The sequence below is a fragment of the Elgaria multicarinata genome, chromosome 20 (genome assembly GCF_023053635.1).
Source record: "Elgaria multicarinata webbii isolate HBS135686 ecotype San Diego chromosome 20, rElgMul1.1.pri, whole genome shotgun sequence".
Classification (NCBI taxonomy): domain Eukaryota; kingdom Metazoa; phylum Chordata; class Lepidosauria; order Squamata; family Anguidae; genus Elgaria; species Elgaria multicarinata.
The window spans coordinates 16,107,725-16,127,621 of NC_086190.1; the positions used below are offsets into that span (position 1 = coordinate 16,107,725).

The following is a 19,897-nucleotide window of genomic DNA, read 5'->3' on the forward strand; positions in this document are numbered from 1 at the left end:
CCAAGCTCCACCCCCTGGAGGCTACTAGAGGTTTTGCGAGGAGGCGGGAAGAGGTTTCCCTCTTGTTCTCGCCAATCTCAGGTTATTCCTGTCTAAGCTCTATAAATACATCCCTGTTATCCCATACCCCTTTCTTCAAGTACTCAGCCCACTTTCTGGGATGCTCTAACAGGCACTAACGAGTTGCCCAACGTGAGCAGGGCTCCCTGCAAGGAGCAATACCAGGATTTGACTCTTACATAAAGCATGCGTGTTCGGAATAGGGAAAAGAAGTTCTAGTAAATTCTTCCTCCTCCTCTTCCTAGTCCTCATGCATCTTGAGATGCACAGCCCAATTCCACATTCGATCGCTTGGAAGCTGGTCCTGTTGCATCCGTCAGCCTGGGATCGCAGCCTCAGTGCCTTCTACTACGACCTGAAGGGGTCAAGTCATCTCAAGAGATGCTGCTGCTAGGTGTGAACTGTCATAGCACAGCTGTCTGCATGTGAAGAGACCAGGCTACCTCTCTAAAGGATATTTTGAAATGCTGGATATTTGTGTGATTAAGTCCCAGTACTTACATAGGGGGTCTAGGCTGTTCTGCTTTAGACTGTGGCTGGTGGTTTGCATGATTAAATGGTCCTGCATGAATATATATGTACTCGCATGTAGAAAGTGAGTATGTCAGGGAGTCAGAACCATTCTCCCTGGCATACTAGTTTTCTAAATGCAGGGATTTAAAATCATTTAAATGGAGCAGTCGATGATGCAACCCTCACTTGTAGTATGAAATGGATTGACCCAGGCACAGGCTGGCCACCCCCGTGAGGGCGGAGATGAAAGTTTAGGGTAGGCCCATGCCACTTTAGACAGAAGGCAGCCCATCAGCCTAGCATCATGGTTTCCCAGGTACTTGACAAAATTACTTCTTTTCTTTGCAGTCCCAACTAGAAGGCTTCTTCAGCGCAAAGTGGTGTGCCACATTACATATTGGAAAGTGTTGTCTGAAAGATTCTGTGACCAGGTTCGTATGTTCACAGTGGGGAAAAAGACCCCGTGGGTTATTTCCCCTCTGTTTCTTGTGCGAACCTGATTTTGCAAAGCAAACTTTGCTGAGTTGATTCAGAACTACCGACACGAGAAGGAACGAATGAGCAATACAAATGTGGTGAACTTAAGCACTCACAACTCCTGTATCAACAGAATGGAGCTGGATTTATGCACTTTCCACACACCCCTAGCTCTGCAAATTAATTCGAGAATATTGAGAAAGAATTTGCAGGGGTTATTCAAGAAATCACAGGAGATGCTGTAGTTGCATATATATACCCCAGGCGGTATTATTAAATGACCTGTGAGAAACTGCACGAAAAGGAAACCCCTGATATTAGTGAGTAATTTATTAGCTAGAGCAAGAATATGCCTTATAATATATTTTAAAAAAAACTGAAAGAGCGACATGGGGTTAAGGGAAAGTAATGATAATGTGTAGGCTTGCTTTCTCCAACCTAACGCTATCCAGATATTTTGGACTTCAGCTCCCATTAGCCCCAGCCTGCATGCTGGGAATTGTAGTCCAAACTATCTGGAGGGCTCAAGGCTGAGGAAAACTAATGGAATCTGTCTGCAATGATTAAAGTTTGCCAGGGCAATTATGTTTGGGGGATTTAAGGTTGGGTGTCTGCGGAAATGACACACCGGAATATGAATGACCCTCATGAGAACGAACACTCACAAACACTCTCAATGTTATGTTTGATCAAAGCGAACAAGCATAACGGATGATCATTTCAAATGTCCTTTTTCTGTATTAAGTTGTCGGGGAGGTGTATGCATGTATGTGTAATTCTTAAATTTGTTTCCTTTGCAACTTTCTGTAGTTTTCTCTTTTAAAAAACACACCACAACATCTAAATGAGTAATTCACAAAAGGAACACAAACGAGACAAGCATTTACACAGTCATCTTCAAATTGTTATTTTTCTCTACCTGCTTCATCCCAAAACTGCACCCCTGAAAATCATAATGCTGTGTGTGTGTGTTCCTGTATTTTATCTCCAATGCAAGAGAAGCGCTGTATCTGAGCCAGGGCATCAACACTAGCCATTGTGCTAATCTGCTATGCAATAAAACCAGTACAATAAAACTACAAATAATAAACCATGCGTGTTCCTTTCTTAGAAGTTTTATGGGGCATTTGGATCAACTTGAAACGTTGATGTCTGTTTCTCTGTCACAAAGCAAGAGTCACAACACGCAAGATCGACTTGTTGTATTTCAACCCTGCCATTGTATGGATAGTACGCAAGCTGGCTAACAATTTCCCTTTATAAAGCCTTTTTTCTTTTACATAACACAGAATCTAAATTTATCTCCAGCACATGTCAGAACCCAGTTTGAATGTCCACAAACCCTCCTGCTCCATAACATTTTAACAGTGCAATCCCATACATGTTTACTCAAAAGTAAGCATTGTAAAATTCAATTGATTTACAAAATTTGTATAGCACTCCATATCTGAAACTGATTCTGGAGCGGTGGACATAAGAAGCTAAACAGTAAAAGATACAAAGATTAAAACACTCATTAAATTATATTGTATGTGGTTTTTTAAAAAAATATCAAATGCCAATAAAAACCGTGGCTGTCAAGGAATGCTTCCTGGAATAGAGCTGTTTTCAGGAAGCGCTAGAAGCAACACAGTGTTGACGTCTGCCTGACCTCCAGGGGCAGGGAGTTCCAAAGAAAGGGGGCCACTACGCTGAAGGCTCTGCTATTGATGGACTCCAATTGGGCCATAGGTCCATGCAGAACCATCAAGAGCACGGAACTTACTCAGGATGTTTTCAACAATTTATATTATGTTTTAATTCAGTTTTATGTATTTTATTGTTTGTTGTTGCTCCCTGCCTCAATCGGAATGGAGAGGCGGGTAAGAAATAAAATTATTATTATTATTATTATTTAGGATTGAACCCCAAGGCTCTGATTATGCGTACATCCAGACTACATCGAGTCAGGAATTTTTTCCTCATACATTCCCTCCCTAACCCACTTTTTATAACATCTGGCTAAGGAATGCTTGGAATTGTGGGGCATTTTTCTTTTCTAAACATGGATAGAATTGCACCCATAACTGAATATTGATTGATTTTCATTTGTATTTATTTTACATCAATTTGTATTGTCTATCTTGTACAATGCCTTGAGAGGGTTCTCCCTTAAAAATCGACACCCCCCCAAAAAAGCTTGGTTCCTAAAAATCGACCCGTATAACACACACACACACACACACATTCTCTTTTGGCCCAGAGTCCTTTTGAACTCAGTGGGACTTCTTGCTGAGTAAACATGAGGCTGAAAAAAAAGGCTATCAAATGTCAAAGGGGGCAGCAGTGATGCTATTTTTGTTAAAAATCAGGCTGTTCCCTTTTGATTACTCCATAGGCTGGGGGGAAATGAAGGCTGAGGTCTGGTGGTGCAATCTCATGGTGGTCACGTGCTGTCGGCCGGTGAAGCCAGACCCAGAAATGCGGCCAGAGTTCGAGGCCTTTCCGCTATTTCCTCAACGTACTTCTGTGGGGCTTGCTTAATTGTTACCAGCGGCAGAGAGGGATGGGTTTGCCCCTCCAAGCGTCTGGTTAACAATGGGAACTTCCTTTGAAACCCACAGATGTTTAGGTGTGTATATATAGAGATATTACTTTGGCAGGAGCACGTTCTAGAGCAAAGTTAGCACATCCTGTGACACCTTTCGCCTTGTCTAGTCGTACGCAGTATCATAACAAGCTGGGTTGTCATCAAGGCTAGCGTCAAGGGTAGGCATGTCTGGGCATGCACCAAGGGCCCACACCCAGCAGGGGCCCACTGACAAGAGGTAACTGGAGTTGCTCCTTCCCTTCCCCATTGCAACCTCCTTGCTCACCTGCTTCTTGCTCTGGCGCAGACAATGGTGGTGGTGAAAACGAGGAGTAAATAGATGCCGGGCTCCCTAGCTCTCGGCCTGCCAAGCAAGCAAGTGGTAGCCATGATGAGAAAGAGGAGGACCAAGAGCAGCTGGTGACCATGTCGGTGAGAAGGTAGACTCACCAAGAGATGGGGGCCATGGAGGGTGTCTTGCGCAGTGGGCCTTGAAGCAAGCGAACAGGAGCAATGACGAGGAAGAGGAGGATGAGCAAAATCAGCAGGTGACGATACTGATGGGAAAGTAGACTCATTGAGGGAGGGGTCCCATTGAGGGCATCTTGCCCAAAGGCCCTTCAAAGCCGAGAGCCAGCCCTGTTAGGACTAGACGGACCTTTCGTCTGAACTCCAGCAGGTCAGCTCTTCACGTTCTCATGCCCTGGCACCGTATTTCAATGGCAATCCAGATTTTTCTTACCCAAGACAAAGCCACGAAGAGGTTGGCCTGCCCTTTCCCCTCCCTGTGACTCATGGGACAGCCCCTTTAAGTCCACACACACAGATTGCAGCCCGTGTGAACTTTCGCCTCAAAATCCCCAGCTGAGGCTGAGTTTTTCTCCCACCTCCGGGCTAGATTGGAGCACAATCTCATCACCTCCAGCTGCAATCCCCCCCTTTCCCCCCTCATATACAGAGAGGGCCTGAATCAAACACTGCCATTCGCAGCCTTATTTTCCCAGCCTGAGTTTCTGTTTCCTTATCTTCAGCCATGCCTGTGGATTTCAGTGGCACCTGGAACCTAGTCAAAAACGAAAACTTTGAGGGCTATATGTTGGCCCTAGGTAAGTAGAAATATTGCATATGTTTTTCCTCTCTTGTTTTCCTTGTTTTTCTATTCTTTTGGCATATGTGGAAACAGTTCCTGAGAGCAGAAGACGTTCACTCTCTCAACTCTATCCCTTTCTTTTGAACTGATCAGAAGTTGATTTGTCAATTGTAGCAGCAGAGCACCCTAGTTAATTTCAAACCAAGGACTTAAATTTGCACTCCTATGCATGTTCAGACAGAAAAAAGACTTACAATTCCCAGCATGCGTAGGATTGCGCCTTTAATGTTGTTGTTGATAGTTTTATGTAATGCTGACAGTTTTTAGGGAGTCTAGAGAGTAGCGGTATTAAAGACCCACTTAGCTAAGAGCTTCTAATACATCTAAATCTTCTGCTACATCCGTCCTGATGAACTGGAGTGGCTAGTTAGTTTGCCAAGTGATGCAATCTCTGGCAAAGTACTTTTACCACCCATCTGACTAAGAACATACTACCATGAGAAGATCCATGGTGGATTAGAACGAGGGTCCGTCTAGCCAAGCACTCTGTTCACACAGTGGCCAACCAGCTGTCGACCAGGGACCAACAAAGCAGGACATGGTGCAACTGCACCCTCCCACCCATGTTCCCCAGCAACTGGTGCACACAGGCTTACTGCCTTGGATACTGGAGATAGTTCATAATCATCACGACTAGTAGCCCTTGATAGCCTTCTCCTCCAGGAATTTATCCAACCCTCTTTTAAAGCCATCCAAATTGGTGGCCATCACTACATCTTGTGGTAGTGAATTCCATAATTTAGCTATGCACTGTGTGAAGAAGTACTTTCTTTTATTTGTCCTGAATCTACCAGAATGCATTATCTTGGGCAAATGGAGTGGACGGGAATGAAGGTGTCTGTGTTGACATGAATCCAATGTGTGGGATGTAGGATGCAGTTAATTTGGCTCTGTAACTTCTCTATGCAAGGTCAAAGCAGAGAGATAATTTCCTGGCCAACTGAAACCAAAGAGGGGGGGAGAAGATCAGGAAATAACCACAACTCTTAACACACAATGACTGTGTCATAACGATAAAATAATTTGTAAACCCTAGCTAAAACTGCATAGGTAAAAATCAATCCATGAGCAAAAAATGAGTTAACTTCACAGTAATATATGAGGGTAATAAGTAGAGACAAAACGTATCATGTATCTGTTATAAACATTACAAAACTCAAATGACAAAGGTAATTTAAACGAAAAGTTGTGACTTGCCAAATATGTTTCGACTAGATAGTCTTTTGTGGTTTGCAGATCTCTATAACTTCAAATATCTGCTTCAGCATGGATCCAAAAACAACAACCCAGTATCCAAAATATAACCAATCTTGAAATATGCGTACAGTTAGAGTGGATGGTGTGGAATACTCCTCTACTTAGACCCGCAAAGTCTGAGTTAAAGCTTTAAATTCAAATGTTGATGGAGCAAGCATAAATCAGATTATCACCCACATTCAGGGAAAATATCTCCACTATCTGTCCTTCTGCCTCATGTATATTACTGTGAACTTAGTTCAAATTTTGTCCACTGACTTTTACCTGAGCGATTTTAGCTATGTTTTATATTTTATATATTTTATTGTTATAGTACAGTCACTTGCATGTAAAATTTGCACTTCGATCCTGATCTCTTACTTCCCTTGTGTAACTTCTGTGATAAAGGTATTGACTTTACAACTCGCAAGGTAGCAAAACTCCTGAAACCTCAGAAGGTCATCAAACAGGACGGGGACTCATTTATTATCAGCACAACGAGCACTTTCCGGAGCTATTTTGTCCAGTTCAAAATTGGGGAAGCGTTTGAAGAAGACAACAAAGGCTTGGATGGGAGGAAATGCAAGGTAAGGGGGAAGCTTGGACTGAAATACACTGCTCTGGTTCACACAACACAACAAGCCAGAGTACAGGTTGAGTTCAGGTTGTTGAATCGTGAGGGTGTTGTGTTGTGTGAACTTAGCCATACTAACAAACCATGGTTTGTTAAACATGAAAACCCCAGTTTACAACCCAACGGCAAAGCAGGGGTTCTCTTTGTGGATTGTCAACAAAGCATAGTTTGTTACTATGACAGGTTTCACACGACACACAACTTATGATTCAACAATGATTCAACAACAACATAACTAAAAAATAAGTGTGTGTTTTGGGGAGGGTTCCAGCAAAGACTTGTATTTTCCGAGGCTTAATTTATTTATTTTTTTGTGGGTTTTTTAGATGCTGTTCTTAGGGTCTATTTCTTTTTTTAAAAACTTATTTTAATGTATTGATGGGTGGTTGTTGTCAGCCACCCTGATAACGTATTTGACAGGTGGGGTGTAAATTAAAAAATGGTGGCCAAGTTGGCTAAATGGCATTAGTGTGTATTTAGATCTTTGCATTGCTGCTGGTTTTATCTCGGTTGTTACTTTGGTATCATCATTCTGTTTGATACTTAAAAGGTTTTTATATTATGTTTTACTATGTTGCATTTGATTGTTTTAAGCTTTGGTTTGTGAACCACCCAGAGAGCTTGTTGGATAGAATGCTCACTAGCTAAGCTATGGAATGAACTGTGCCTTGAATATTCTGACTTCCCCTTTCTTTCCCACCCCACTCCTTCCAAATCCAGAGTGTGGTTACCTGGGACTCCGACAAACTTGTTTGTGTTCAAACTGGAGAGAAGAAAGGCAGAGGTTGGACTCACTGGATTGAAGGAGATGAGCTGTATTTGGTATGTGATCCTAGGGTATCTAACTAGACTTTCCTCTTCTTCCAGGCTTTTAATGGCAATTAACAGCATATGTTGAGTTTTAAACTGAACCGAGAATAGTTGTTTTAATGGATATTGGGTTTTTTAAATATACTTTTGGTGGTTTTAAATTTTGTATATCTGTTTTTAATGTTCACTGTTTTTAACTTTTGTAAACTGCCCAGAGAGCTTCGGCTATGGGGTGGAATATAAATGTAATAAAATAAATAAATAAATGGAGTTGCTCTAGACCAGTGGTTCTCAGCCAGTGGGATGCAATACAACTGGTCTAGGTGGGATGCAGGGATTTCATAACAAGTACTAAAAGCTTTTCTATACGAGGCTGTAAATCAACTTCAGTTTTGTCAGTGAATAGAGATCTGAGTACTACATGAGGTGCATCTCTGTTACATCGCCTCTAGGTGACACTGTGATAGAGCAAACGGAGAAGAGAACAAATAAATGGTTTTTTTCCACTTAACGATTAAATGCTGCATTTCCCTGCTCTAAAATAACTCGCCGAAAGTGCTCTTTAGATATAGAAGCAAAACTAGTGTCATGTCTAACCCTACTGCCCCTGTTTTGGGAGATGTTTCCGGTAATCAACCAGAATCAAATTCAGAACTAGAAGACGGAGCGCCACACACCAGCCAGCCTGTACCAGTGGGGGAGGAAGCTCTCATGGGCGATTCCCTCTCCAGAGCTTATCTCCTCAAGGCAAAATCCTACACACTCAGTGGGAAGTGAGGTTTCTTCCAAAAGTGAGCATCCCGACAAGCTGGCTGATGCTAGGGTCTGATGGAAGCTAAAATGCACGGGGCGGAAGGAAGGCATGAGAAAGTCAGTTCAATTACACCAGAAGCTGCCTCCGCACCAGGCGCTTTGAAGTTGCGGGCGTTTGGGAAGTGTCTTCCTATTCTTCTTGAACAGACAATTGTCTTGCTTAGTTTGCATAGTTTTGCCTAGGGGGACGTTTCTAAGAAGTTAAGACTCTATTCAGGTAGAAGAGACGTTTCATAGAATCATAGAATAGCAGAGTTGGAAGGGGCCTACAAGGCCATCGAGTCCACCCCCCTGCTCAATGCAGGAATCCACCCTAAAACATCCCTGACAGATGGTTGTTTAAATCCCTGACAGATTTGTTGCTTAATAAAAGCTTTGTAGATTACTTAGCAAGCCTCGTCATTTGCCTCCCATCGAAAGCAGGAGTGTTCTGAGAAACACGACAACTGGCAGGTCATGATGTTGTCTGAAGAACCCATAAACAACCATGAGTAGGGAATGATGGGCACATGATCAATACTTTTTGCATTAGAAACGTGAGAATTTGCTCTCTCTCAGTTTCCATGTCCACTTGCAAACATGCCCTCTCTTGCTGATCCTACCCTCCACGGATCATCAATTTTGACCTTTTGGCATGCTAATAGTAACTTCTCAAAATACTAATGGAATATTATGTTTGCTTTTTGAAGCCGTGGTAATCAAATTTACTCCCAATAATACCACTGCAATTTTTAATTTATTATCTTTCGACTTTTACAGTAACCTTAGCAGTAAAATTTATACTCAACACAATTACAGTTTTCAAGTGCTAATTGCATTATTATTTGGAAGTCAACATTCCAAATGTATCTATCAACTCCCAAAAGTTAAGAGAATCCTGGCTTGGGTCATTGTCTTTAAAAATTGGCTACCTAGAACACCTGCTAGCGAGAATGAGTTGAATCCCATTTTTTATATTCAATGTGATATCTCCTCTCCTTTGCAGGAACTCCGGTGTGAAAACCAAGTAAGCAGGCAGGTTTTCAAGAGAGCGTGAAGCAAAAGCAGTGATAACCCCGAAAGGCAACATTGTCGGGATCCTTGTGCAGGAGCGCTCTCCTGTAGCAGCACTTTTTCAGCTGACATCAGCAGCTTCTTAGGTCAAGCTTTCCATCTTTCCCCGTTGCTCTTTATATTAAACGACAACAACAACCTTCCAAGTGATCTCCAGAACAAACATTGTCACTGTTGCTGGCAGGTAATCTGCACTGGTTTCATTAAAGAAGGCTTTTGGCAATACAACTTGGAGTCTATAGCTTTTATTATAGTATCCTATTAATTTTCCAAAATTCCTTTTTGGGGTTTTAAGCCTGTTCACATGAATTGGGGCCGGGCGTTGTGATTGACAAAACTTTGACTAAACTTTAGTCTAATACTCTAAGCCTTTCTTCTTCTTCTTCTTCTTCTTCTTCTTCTTCTTCTTCTTCTTCTTAATTTATTTATATAGCACCATCAATGTACATGGTGCTGTACAGAGACATTCCTCACGAGGCTTTTATTGTGTGGTCATGATTGTCACTCAAGGAAGTTTGCAAGTCCTTTATATGACATCATTCCCCAGGGCCTCTCCAGCTTTTTGCAACCATTATCTGCTAAAAGCCTGCTATTATTTAGAAAATGCCTTAGAAAGCTCTGTGTAATTGTGCAATTCTGCTACACCACAGCACCATCTAGTGCAATTCTGCTATACCAGACCACCATCTAGTGGTTGTATAATGCAACATGTAGAAAATCAGAGAAAGACCCCTCCCCCCAAGAAAAAAGCACTGTGTAAGAGCTCATCTTAATCCTGTGAAGACACTGGAAGCAGAAGCCCCAGTAAAAGTGTGGGATAAAAGCCTTATGTAGAAATGCTCCAGTCCTTACAGTGTTAACAGGAAGGCTTCAATATCTAGTTGTGTAGGAGTTGTTAGATCAGTTAAATGCATTCTAACTGGGCAACAGATCCCTTGGAAAACTAGACTTTGAAAAGCTTATACTAGTGGGTCCCCAACACCACCTGCAGGTACCTCCAATGGTGGTCACAAAGCTTTCCACTCCCTGCCCACTTCAGAAAAAAAAATTCTAATAGAAACCTTGGGAAAAGTTACCCTTTCTAGTCACTATCCTTGCTCTTTCTCTCCCTTCCACCATTTTGCCTTGGAATTCCCTACCACCACCTCTAGCCTCACTATTCCCCCTTCCGCTTTACCTCACTTCTGACAAGCCAGGCCCTCATGGCAGCCATTATGTGCCAGCCAAATGCACAGTTACAAGATGGGGGACACTTGGCTCAGCAATACTACAAACGAGAAAGATCTTGGAATTGTTGTAGATCGCAAGCTGAATATGAGCCAACAGTGCGATGTGGCTGCAAGAAAGGCAAATGCTATTTTGGGCTGCATTAATAGAAGTATAGCTTCCAAATCACGTGAGGTACTGGTTCCTCTCTATTCGGCCCTGGTGAGGCCTCATCTAGAGTATTGTGTCCAGTTCTGGGCTCCACAATTCAAGAAGGATGCAGACAAGCTGGAGCGTGTTCAGAAGAGGGCAACCAGGATGATCAGGGGTCTAGAAACAAAGCCCTATGAAGAGAGACTGAAAGAACTGGGCATGTTTAGCCTGGAGAAGAGAAGATTGAGGGGAGACATGAGAGCACTCTTCAAATACTTAAAAGGTTGTCACACAGAGGAGGGCCAGGATCTCTTCTTGATCCTCCCAGAGTGCAGGACACGGAATAACGGGCTCAAGTTAAAGGAAGCCAGATTCCGGCTGGACATCAGGAAAAACTTCCTGACTGTTAGAGCAGTGCGACGGTGGAATCAGTTACCTAGGGAAGTTGTGGGCTCTCCCACACTGGAGGTATTCAAGAGGCAGCTGGACAAGCATCTGTCAGGGATGCTTTAGGGTGGATTCCTGCATTGAGCAGGGGGTTGGACTAGATGGCCTTGTAGGCTCCTTCCAACTCTTTTATTCTATGATTCTATGATTCTGTTGGAGCCATTTTGTGGAGGCACCCACAAGTTTCTCAAATTTCCTTTCTCCCTTGTTGCCACCGCCTTTTTTCTCTCTCCCTATCCTCCAAGCTGCCATGGGAAGGAGAGATTATCTTGCCAGAGGTCTGAACTGATAACTTGCAGAGAGCTTTTGGAGTTGACCAAAGGAAGCCGGGCCGGCCCTTCCATAAGGCACAGTGAGGTAATTGCCTCAGGTAGCAAATGCTGGGCGGTGGCAGCCAGATGTTGGAGATGAAAGGTGTGGGTAATTTGTCCTGTTCTGTACCCTCTAATTTAGCATGCTGCTATTAAGGATTGGTGGAGGATGTTGTCCCACTGCCAGCATGGAAGAAAAACTTTACTACCCATCCAGTCAGTTTTTGTCTGTAGAATGTGAGGGGGCGCCATCTTATCTATCGCCTCAGGCAGCAAAATATCTTGAGCCGGCCCTGAAAGGAGGCATGTGGCCACAGTTTACCTACCCTGTCCTACAATAAATGTGCTGGCTGGGATAATGGGAGTTGTAATCCAACATATCTGGACGCTGTTCAGTTGGAGGAAGTCTGACAGATCCCATAATTTCTTAAAGGGCTTTTTTCCCCCTGGTAAGAAAAGAAATAGAAGAAGGTTACAAAGAAAGACGATGATCTCTGGATACACACATAAGGACATAAGTGCCATGTTGGATCAGACCAAGTGTCCATCTAGTCCAGCACTCTGTTCACACAGTGGCTCACCAGCCATCGGCCAGGGATAAAGCAGCAGCACACGGTGCAACAGCACCCTCCCACCCATGTTCCCCAGCAACTGGTGCACACAGGCTTATTGCCTCGAATACTGGAGGTGGCACACAACCATCAGGGCTAGTAGCCATTGATAGCCTTTGCCTCCAGGAATTTATCCAACCCCCTTTTGAAGCCCTCCAGATTGGTGGCCATGTCTACATCTTGTGGTTGTGAGTTCCATAATTTAACTCTGCACTGTGTGAAGAAGTCCTTCCTTTTATTTGTCCTGGATCTCCGACCCATCAGTTTCATGGGATTGACCCCAGGTTCTAGTATTTTGAGAGAGGGAGAAAAATTTCTCCCTCTCCTCATTCTCTACACCATGCACGATTTTCTACACCTCTATCATGTCTCCCCTTGATTGCAGGATAAAAGGCACTCAAATAGATTGTAATTATTAGATTGTAAGCCTATGCGGCAGGGTCTTGCTATTTACTGTGCAATCTGTACAGCACCATGTACATTGATGGTGCTATATAAATAAATAATAATAAAAATAATAATAAATACAACAGATTTCTTTTAGGGAGGATAAAGAGAATATAGCAGTTCAGTGCTATCTTCTAACCACCAGATGGCAACTCTGCAACATACAAAGCAACATCTCTCTCTATATAAATTTTGGGAGCCTTGTGTGCATAGCAAGCTGTATGTCTTTGAACTGCGAAATCCAGTTTATTTGGACTATCTCTTGAGCTTCTAAATTTTTGAGCAAGATAACTAGTTCAGTAAACGCTTTTGACTTAACCCTTTTTGACAACCATCTGTCAGGGATGCTTTAGGGTGGATTCCTGCATTGAGCAGGGGGTTGGACTAGATGGCCTTGTAGGCCCCTTCCAACTCTGCTATTCTTTGATTCTATGATTATTGGAGAATATTCTGGTCTTCCATCTGTGTTAAAGGACTTGTAAAATTGTCGTGTATTTTAAACGTTTATATTTTAATAATGTATTTTTTTTTAAAAAAAATGGTACATTTCTTTTCCTAGGTTTAAAATGTACGTGTTTTAAATATTGTAAGGCCACCTTGAGGCCCAGTATTGGGCAAAAAGCGGGATACAAATAAATATAATAATAATAATATAGTTTAACTCTGTGCTTCCATATTTTAAATTATGCACTGTGTGAAGAAGTCCTTCCTTTTATTTGGCCTAAATCTCCCACCAATCGGCTTCATGGGAATGACCCCGGGTTCTAGTATTTTATTGTGTCATAAATAATAATTTATATTCCACTTTTCGACGTTAAAATCAAACACACCGTGGCTTATACATAAAAATAAATAAAATAACATTGGTATCTTCTCTATTTTTAACGGACCCCAGAATAGCTGTTTTTATAAGGATACTGTTGTTTTTATGCTTTATATGTTTTTAAATTTTGTATATTTGTTTTTAATGTTTACTCTTTTTAACTTTTGTAAACCGCCCAGAGAGCTTCGGCTATGGGTATATAAATGCAATAAATAAATAAATAAATTCTCACTTTTCCCCTCAGAATTTGCCTCAAAAAATGAGCCCCTCCTCCCACTTTTTTTTCTCCGTTTCCCGCCTCAGCGCCTCTCACCCGGCTCCGCCCCTGTTGCTATGGCGCAGCCAAACAGGCTCCTCCTCCTCCCAATGAGATCGTCGCTTTAGCTTCGTAAGTAGTTAGGCCTAAGAGGACTCTGGCCTGGAGGTGGGGAAGTGGGCGGTGACGGCCGCCTCCGCCCCTCCACTATCATTGGCTGCGATTAGCGCGCACGCGGGTGCGCTAGGATTGGCGCGCCGCCCCTGCCCCTTTTCTCCCACTGCTATTGGTCACTGTCAGCGCGCGCGAGAGCGAGCGAGCGAGCGAGGAAGGAGAACGAGGAGGTGGACTAGCCTCTCCCCTCCCTCTTTTCCTTCACTGCTATTGGTCGGCACCCTCGCGCGCACGCGCAACTCGGCTAGCGTCCGCGCGGCACGCCGACGTCGTACGCAAAGAGAGGGAGAGAGAGAGAGACACACACACAGAGAGCGGCGGCGTAGAAGGAGGAGGGGGAAGGTCACGTGATCCGACGCCAAGATGGCCGCCGCCGCCTTCTTGTTTTGATGAATAATCTCTGTGTGGGGAGGCAGAAGAGGCTGAGGGAAAGCCAGAGGGGCGCAGCCTGCAAGGGTGTGTGCGTGGGGGGTTGCTGAGAGGTGCTTGGCCAGGCCTTGGCGTGTTTATTTAATTTTTAAATTCCCCCCTTGCCTCTCTGCAGCTTCAAGCCAGGCAACTGGAGGCTTCACGGGGTTGGGGGTTGGGAGGAGAAGGGAGCTGAGGCGATTTTGTGGGGTGGGCAGCCTGTAAACCGGGCCTTCCGGGTATACAGCCAAGTGGTCGAGTTGGCTGCTGGGGCTGCATTTTACAGGAGCCAGCAGTCAGTCAGCTGGGACTTCTAGAGGTGGGGGAGAGAGAGAGAGAGAGAGAGAGAGGTTTATCTATCTAATCAATCTATATGGGACTAATAAGGTTGCTGGGATATTCAGAAGGTAGCTTGGGACTGGGGAGAGGTAGCAAGCGACAGGGCCTCTGGGATACAAGGTGGGTACTGTGTAGTCGCAGACTTGGGATAGGTAGGAGAGAGTGAGTGGTGGACTCCCTGGGCTACAAAGTGGTATTGTTCCCCACCCCTCGAGGTTAAGGAGACAGCAAGGTAGGGTACTTTTTGTTATCATTTACAGGAACTAGCTTTCCGCTGTGGCTTTAGGATATATATAGAGAGAGGGACACAGAGCAGTAGAGTCTCTGGGATCTGCCGGAGGCAGCTTGTGTCTCGGTAGTATAGGAGGCAGCTAGGGTAGGCTACAAGGGGAAGCTTTATTGTGGAGAGAGGGGAAGCCAACCCCAAAGAGGAAGAAAAAAACAGGACACAGGACCCTAGGGTGGTAGCCAAGGTTCCAGTGGAAGCAGGCTTTCAAAACAGGCTGAGTGGTGATAGGTAAAGTACAGGAAGGAACAAGGCCTGGAGGTTCAGCTATCGGACAGGGTTGGAGTGAGTGTGTGTGTTTTGTTGATGCGCCTTAGTTGACTGGTGAAACTGAGAGGAGGAAGTTGTGTTTGCCTGAGGGGAACGTGGTGTTGCTCTTAACCTCTGACTATGCAATTCTGAGACATCCCTAGGGAAAGAGACAGCAGGACAGGAATTCCCTTAAATACTCTCTCTCCCACAAGCACGCCCCTCAAGGGAAATACAGAGCTCCCCCTTCCCCCAAACGCCTTTCACCATTAAGAGGAAAACAATGGAGGAGCTGAGCGCTGATGAGGTGAGTTTGGGTCCTGTTGCCCAGGGTAGGGGATTTGTAGAAAGGGAAGCTGTGGGGTACAATGTGTTACAGGTAAATACTTCTACTGAACAGAGTTTACAGAGGGATATTGAAGAGGTATTTGGGGTACAAGAGCTGTGTTTTAAGAAGTAAATATATTTGGATGCATTACGCTGATATAACCATATCTATATTCATGTTTTGTTGCATTACAGAAGTAATATAACAGATTTTTTCCCTTGTGCTTCTTTGCTTGCATTTTTTTTTTAGACATAGCTCAACCTACTTAATAGGACTGCAATTATCTAGAGGGTGGGGTTGTCTTAATTCCTTTTTTTCTGGGTAATTGTGTGTTCATCCCTGTTGTGTAAATTTACCAGATCTTTTCTTAGAGAGAGCAATTTTTAAAGTCTGAAACTGACAGTGTTATAGCTTTATGAAAGAGACCTACTCAAATTACGTTCATTGATACAAAGGAATAGATAAACACTTTCCTGCATTTTGTACTTGTTTTTTGAAGCATCTATTTGCAAAGATGCCATTGACCTAGAGAGATGTGGCCTGTTAGGCTATGGCCCTTTTGGGATATTTGGTCACATAAATTTTGGGGGCTCCTCCTTTTGTCTAAGTTGTCAGCGGAAGGGCAAGGGTTATGTGGGGACTTGGCACTGGTCCCCTAGCATGAAGAAGTTGGGTTAACAGGAGACTGCTTTTTTTCAGCAGCTGGCTTTGAGTTCAGGTTCCAAATTGCAAGTACTGACAGATGAGAAAGACCACAATGTGACAAGCGATAGTAAATTCGTTAGTCTATTGCAGCAAAGAAAACATCTTCTGCCCCCTTAAAGACTATTATGGCTACTCTTTGGATATGTTTACGTATGATGATTGAAAGGTTGTTGAATATTGTAGTGATGAGGTGTTCATGAGATTATTTCCTGCCTTACTAAGAGGATGTCCTGTGTCTTATTCAGACCTTACGCAGTGTTTAAACTTTTAAACATTTGCTGAGTTTGAAATGGTTGTAATCACAATGAGGAAATATTTTCTGCCACCTTGTTTAATTCCAGTCTTTTCTGATCTCTCTTATCTTTCCAGCTGCCACTGTAGTGGCACGTTTGTGTTAAACTAAACAAAAATAAGTGAATGTTTGATCATGTTACCTGTAAAAGCATTGATGATTACTTGGTCAATTGCTTATAACCAGGTGTTGGCAGAAGGTAGATCTCCAGATGTTTTGGGCATTTAACTCACAGCATTCCTGACCATTGGCCAAGCAGGCAGGGGCTTCCAGGAGTTGAAGTCCCAAAAATCTGGTGATTACTTTTTGCTCATTCCAGGCATATACCATTGAGATCTGTTGTTTGCTTTGAATGTGTTCATATTTTAGAGTGGTCCTACAACAGCCCAAGGTAAGGAGATGGGTTTTTATTGTACCTTGTAGTTTTGATGCAGGTAGGGACGTTTGGAAGGTCTAGCTTGGATGCTATATATAATAACTTGCCATAAGACAGGCTTTCCCAGTATGAACTATCTGTGTTTATTTACTTTATGGACTTTTCAGTCTTAACTGATTCTCAAAGCAGTTAATAATAAACCAACTGAAAAAAGGGCAACCAGGATGATCAGGGGCCTGGAAACAAAGTTCTATGAAGAGAGACTGAAAGAACTGGGCATGTTTAGCCTGGAGAAGAGAAGATTGAAGAGAGACATGACAGCACTCTTCAAAAACTTGAAAGGTTGTCACACAGAGGAGGGCCAGGATCTCTTCTCGATCCTCCCACTGCCCCAACCAGCATTGTTGGAGGTCAACACATCTGGAGGGAGCTAGGTTGAGGAAGACTTATGTAAAATGCAGTTGCTTTGTAAGATACTCTGGCCAGTGGTTGGGCAGTAGAACAAACTAATCAAGCTGATGTGTTTTCTTCTCAGAAGAAGAAAGTTTAAGAGTTTGCTGGATGGACATCTGTCTCTTCACAAACTGGGTGAATGAGAAATAAAATGGCAACTGCAGCCCGATTTAAGAGTGCAGTGAGGCACTGAAGGGTGCAAAGAACAAATAAATCTGAACTTCACATATGCAGGAATGTGGTATGAGCTGGTGGTTACTTACCAGGAAAGAAATCTTAGGGCCATGGTTGACACAATGAGCTGCTGCTGTGAAAAGGGGAAGTGCTACATTAGATTATTTAGGTATAATTAGGGAAGGGATCAAAAAGGATATTACCAACGTCAGCATAATGCCTTTATACAAGCCTATGGTGTCGCCACACTTGTAATACTGTGTACATGTCTGGTACCCAAGTCTCAAAGAATGTTTTGTAGAGCTTGGAATGCAACTACCCTAGGAGAAAAGGTTAGACTATTGGGCTTTTTAGTGTAGAAAAACGTAAGGGATATATGATGGAGGTTTATAAAAATGATGCATGGTGCAGAGAAGTTTTTCTCTGTCGCTTATAATACTAGAACCAAATGGAGTCATTCAGTGAAGCTGTGTGGGAGGGTCACTGTTTCAGGGGTAGAGCACCTGCGTTGCATGCAGAAGGTCACAGGTTCAATTTCTGGCATCTCTAGGTAAGGCTAGAAAAGCTGGTTGAAACCCTGGAGAGCCACTGACAGTCAATGTTGGCAATACTGAGCTAGATGGACCAATGTTTTGAGTCTGTGGGCCTGTTCACACATCATGCTAACCCATGGTGGGTTAATCAACCCCCCGGGTCTTAGCAGTTTGTGCAGGCTGCCATTTTGCAACTGTAGCTTGTTGTGTCATGTGAGCCTGGGTTGTTGCTGTGGTTAACAAGCCACCCACAAGCCATGGGCTGATTTAGGGTTGTGAGTGGTTTGTTAACCATGTCAACAACCGCTCTTGCCAGGTTCACATGGCACGCTGCTGTCGCAGATTGAATATGCAAAAGTTGCCTGACATGTGCCGCCATCCACCGTGGCTTAAATAACCTAGAGTGGGCTCTGTTGGTTGTGTGAACCGTGTCACTGTAAGGCAGCTTCCTAGAAATTCAGGACAGACAAAAGAGGTTATAGTTAAACTATGGAGTTCTCTACCACAAGATGGGATGAGAGGCCTCTTTAGCTTGGACAGCTTTGCAAGGAGATTATACAAATTCATGGATGGCAAAATCTATGGCTACTTGTCATGATGGCTATATATTATCATCAATATCAGTGGCAGTATATCAGTTGGTAGGAAACTCAAGCACGAGAAGGCGACTGCACTTACGTCCGCCATTATGAGAAACAAGTTACTGGACTGAGGGTTTGATCTGATTCAGCAATGCTCTTCTTGTGTTCTCATTCAAATGTATGTTTGCTGACCCTCATACCAGCAATTACTACATCTTTGTGGAAATGTCACCGAGAGCCCATGTAATGGTTAAAGCGTTGGACTGGGACTTGGAAGATCTAGATTGTAGTCCCTGCTCGGCCATGGAAGCTCCCAGGGACACACTGACTCTCAGCCTACTGTACCTCGTAGGGTTGTTGTGCAGATAAAATGCAGAACAGGATGATCTTCTTGATCATCCCAGAGTGCAGAGGAGGGCAACCAGGATGATCAGGGGTCTGGAAACAAAGCCCTATGAAGAGAGACTGAAAGAACTGGGCATGTTTAGCCTGGAGAAGAGAAGATTGAGGGGAGACATGGGAGCCCTCTTCAAATACTTGAAAGGTTGTCACACAGAGGAGGGCCAGGATCTCTTCTCGATCCTCCCAGAGTGCAGGACACGGAATAACGGGCTCAAGTTAAAGGAAGCCAGATTCCAGCTGGACATCAGGAAAAACTTCCTGACTATTAGAGCAGTGCGACAATGGAACCAATTACCTAGGGAGGTTGTGGGCTCTCCCACACTAGAGGCCTTCAAGAGGCAGCTGGACAACCCTCTGTCAGGTATGCTTTATGGGGGATTCCTGCATTGAGCATGGGTTTTGAATCGATGGCCTTATAGGCCCCTTCCAGCTCTACTATTCTATGATTCTATGAAAACCAAGTGAGATGCCTTGGGTTCCTTCCAAGAGGGGGAAAAAAAGGTGGGATATAAATGTAATAAAAAATAAATATGCTACAAAACCTTCAATGCTAATGTGAAGGCAAAGCATGCAGATCATGTGTTCATTTGTAAAACAAGCATATTAGCATATGCTTTAGTTGCACATTTGGGTTCCTTGGAATGGAAATGTGTACTTTTTTTTAGTGCAAGAATGGGATCATGTCTAGTTTTCAGTGCACGGAGTCCTGCCGCGGCAATGAGCTGTTGGCTGGTTGCTCTTACGATCCCCTTTCACTGCTGGTGTGTGTGTGTGTCTGTGTGTGTCTTACATGCCCTACGCTGTCGGTGAAGATCAAATTGCAATAACTGACATGTTTATGCAAAGTCATTCGGCATATTCCAAAACATCGCGCTGAACTTGACGGTGTTGTTGTGCGGGGACGAAGGTGACGATTTAGCAACCCTTTGATGTTGCAACAGTGTGGTGCACGCGGTGGTGAGGAATTGCCCCTGCTGTGCCATGAAAGATTAAGAAAAGGAGGGCTGCAGTTTCAGTGGTGATGCTGA

The 19,897-nt window shown here is 43.7% G+C and overlaps 2 protein-coding genes across 3 annotated transcripts in view; both read left to right on the forward strand.

Annotated features, from left to right (window-relative positions):
* The first annotated feature begins 4,450 nt into the window (after positions 1–4,450).
* On the forward strand, positions 4,451–9,543 carry RBP7 (retinol binding protein 7). The gene is made up of 4 exons (XM_063145118.1): positions 4,451–4,725; positions 6,414–6,592; positions 7,360–7,461; positions 9,248–9,543. The coding sequence occupies exons 1-4, from the start codon at positions 4,653–4,655 to the stop codon at positions 9,296–9,298; spliced, it is 405 nt and encodes a 134-aa protein (XP_063001188.1). The 5' UTR covers positions 4,451–4,652; the 3' UTR covers positions 9,299–9,543.
* A 4,510-nt stretch (positions 9,544–14,053) lies between these two features.
* UBE4B (ubiquitination factor E4B) overlaps positions 14,054–19,897 on the forward strand; it is a 63,493-nt gene continuing 57,649 nt past the window's right edge. The window contains exons 1-2 of one of the 2 annotated variants that reach the window (XM_063145398.1): positions 14,054–14,155; positions 15,241–15,332. In XM_063145398.1, coding sequence (XP_063001468.1) covers positions 15,309–15,332 — 24 coding nt within the window. In that variant the 5' untranslated portion in view covers positions 14,054–14,155; positions 15,241–15,308. Of the gene's footprint in view, positions 14,156–14,382; positions 15,333–19,897 lie in introns of those variants that run through there. The other variant, XM_063145399.1, reaches the window with a different exon arrangement.

Excerpts from the sequence above, each read along its gene's own strand:
- RBP7 (XM_063145118.1), top strand. The coding sequence starts at position 4,653 with ATGCCTGTGGATTTCAGTGGCACCTGGAACCTAGTCAAAAACGAAAAC. Across the intron at positions 4,726-6,413 it reads GGGCTATATGTTGGCCCTAG|GTATTGACTTTACAACTCGC; the intron begins GTAAGTAGAAAT and ends TCTGTGATAAAG. Across the intron at positions 6,593-7,359 it reads TGGATGGGAGGAAATGCAAG|AGTGTGGTTACCTGGGACTC; the intron begins GTAAGGGGGAAG and ends TTCCAAATCCAG.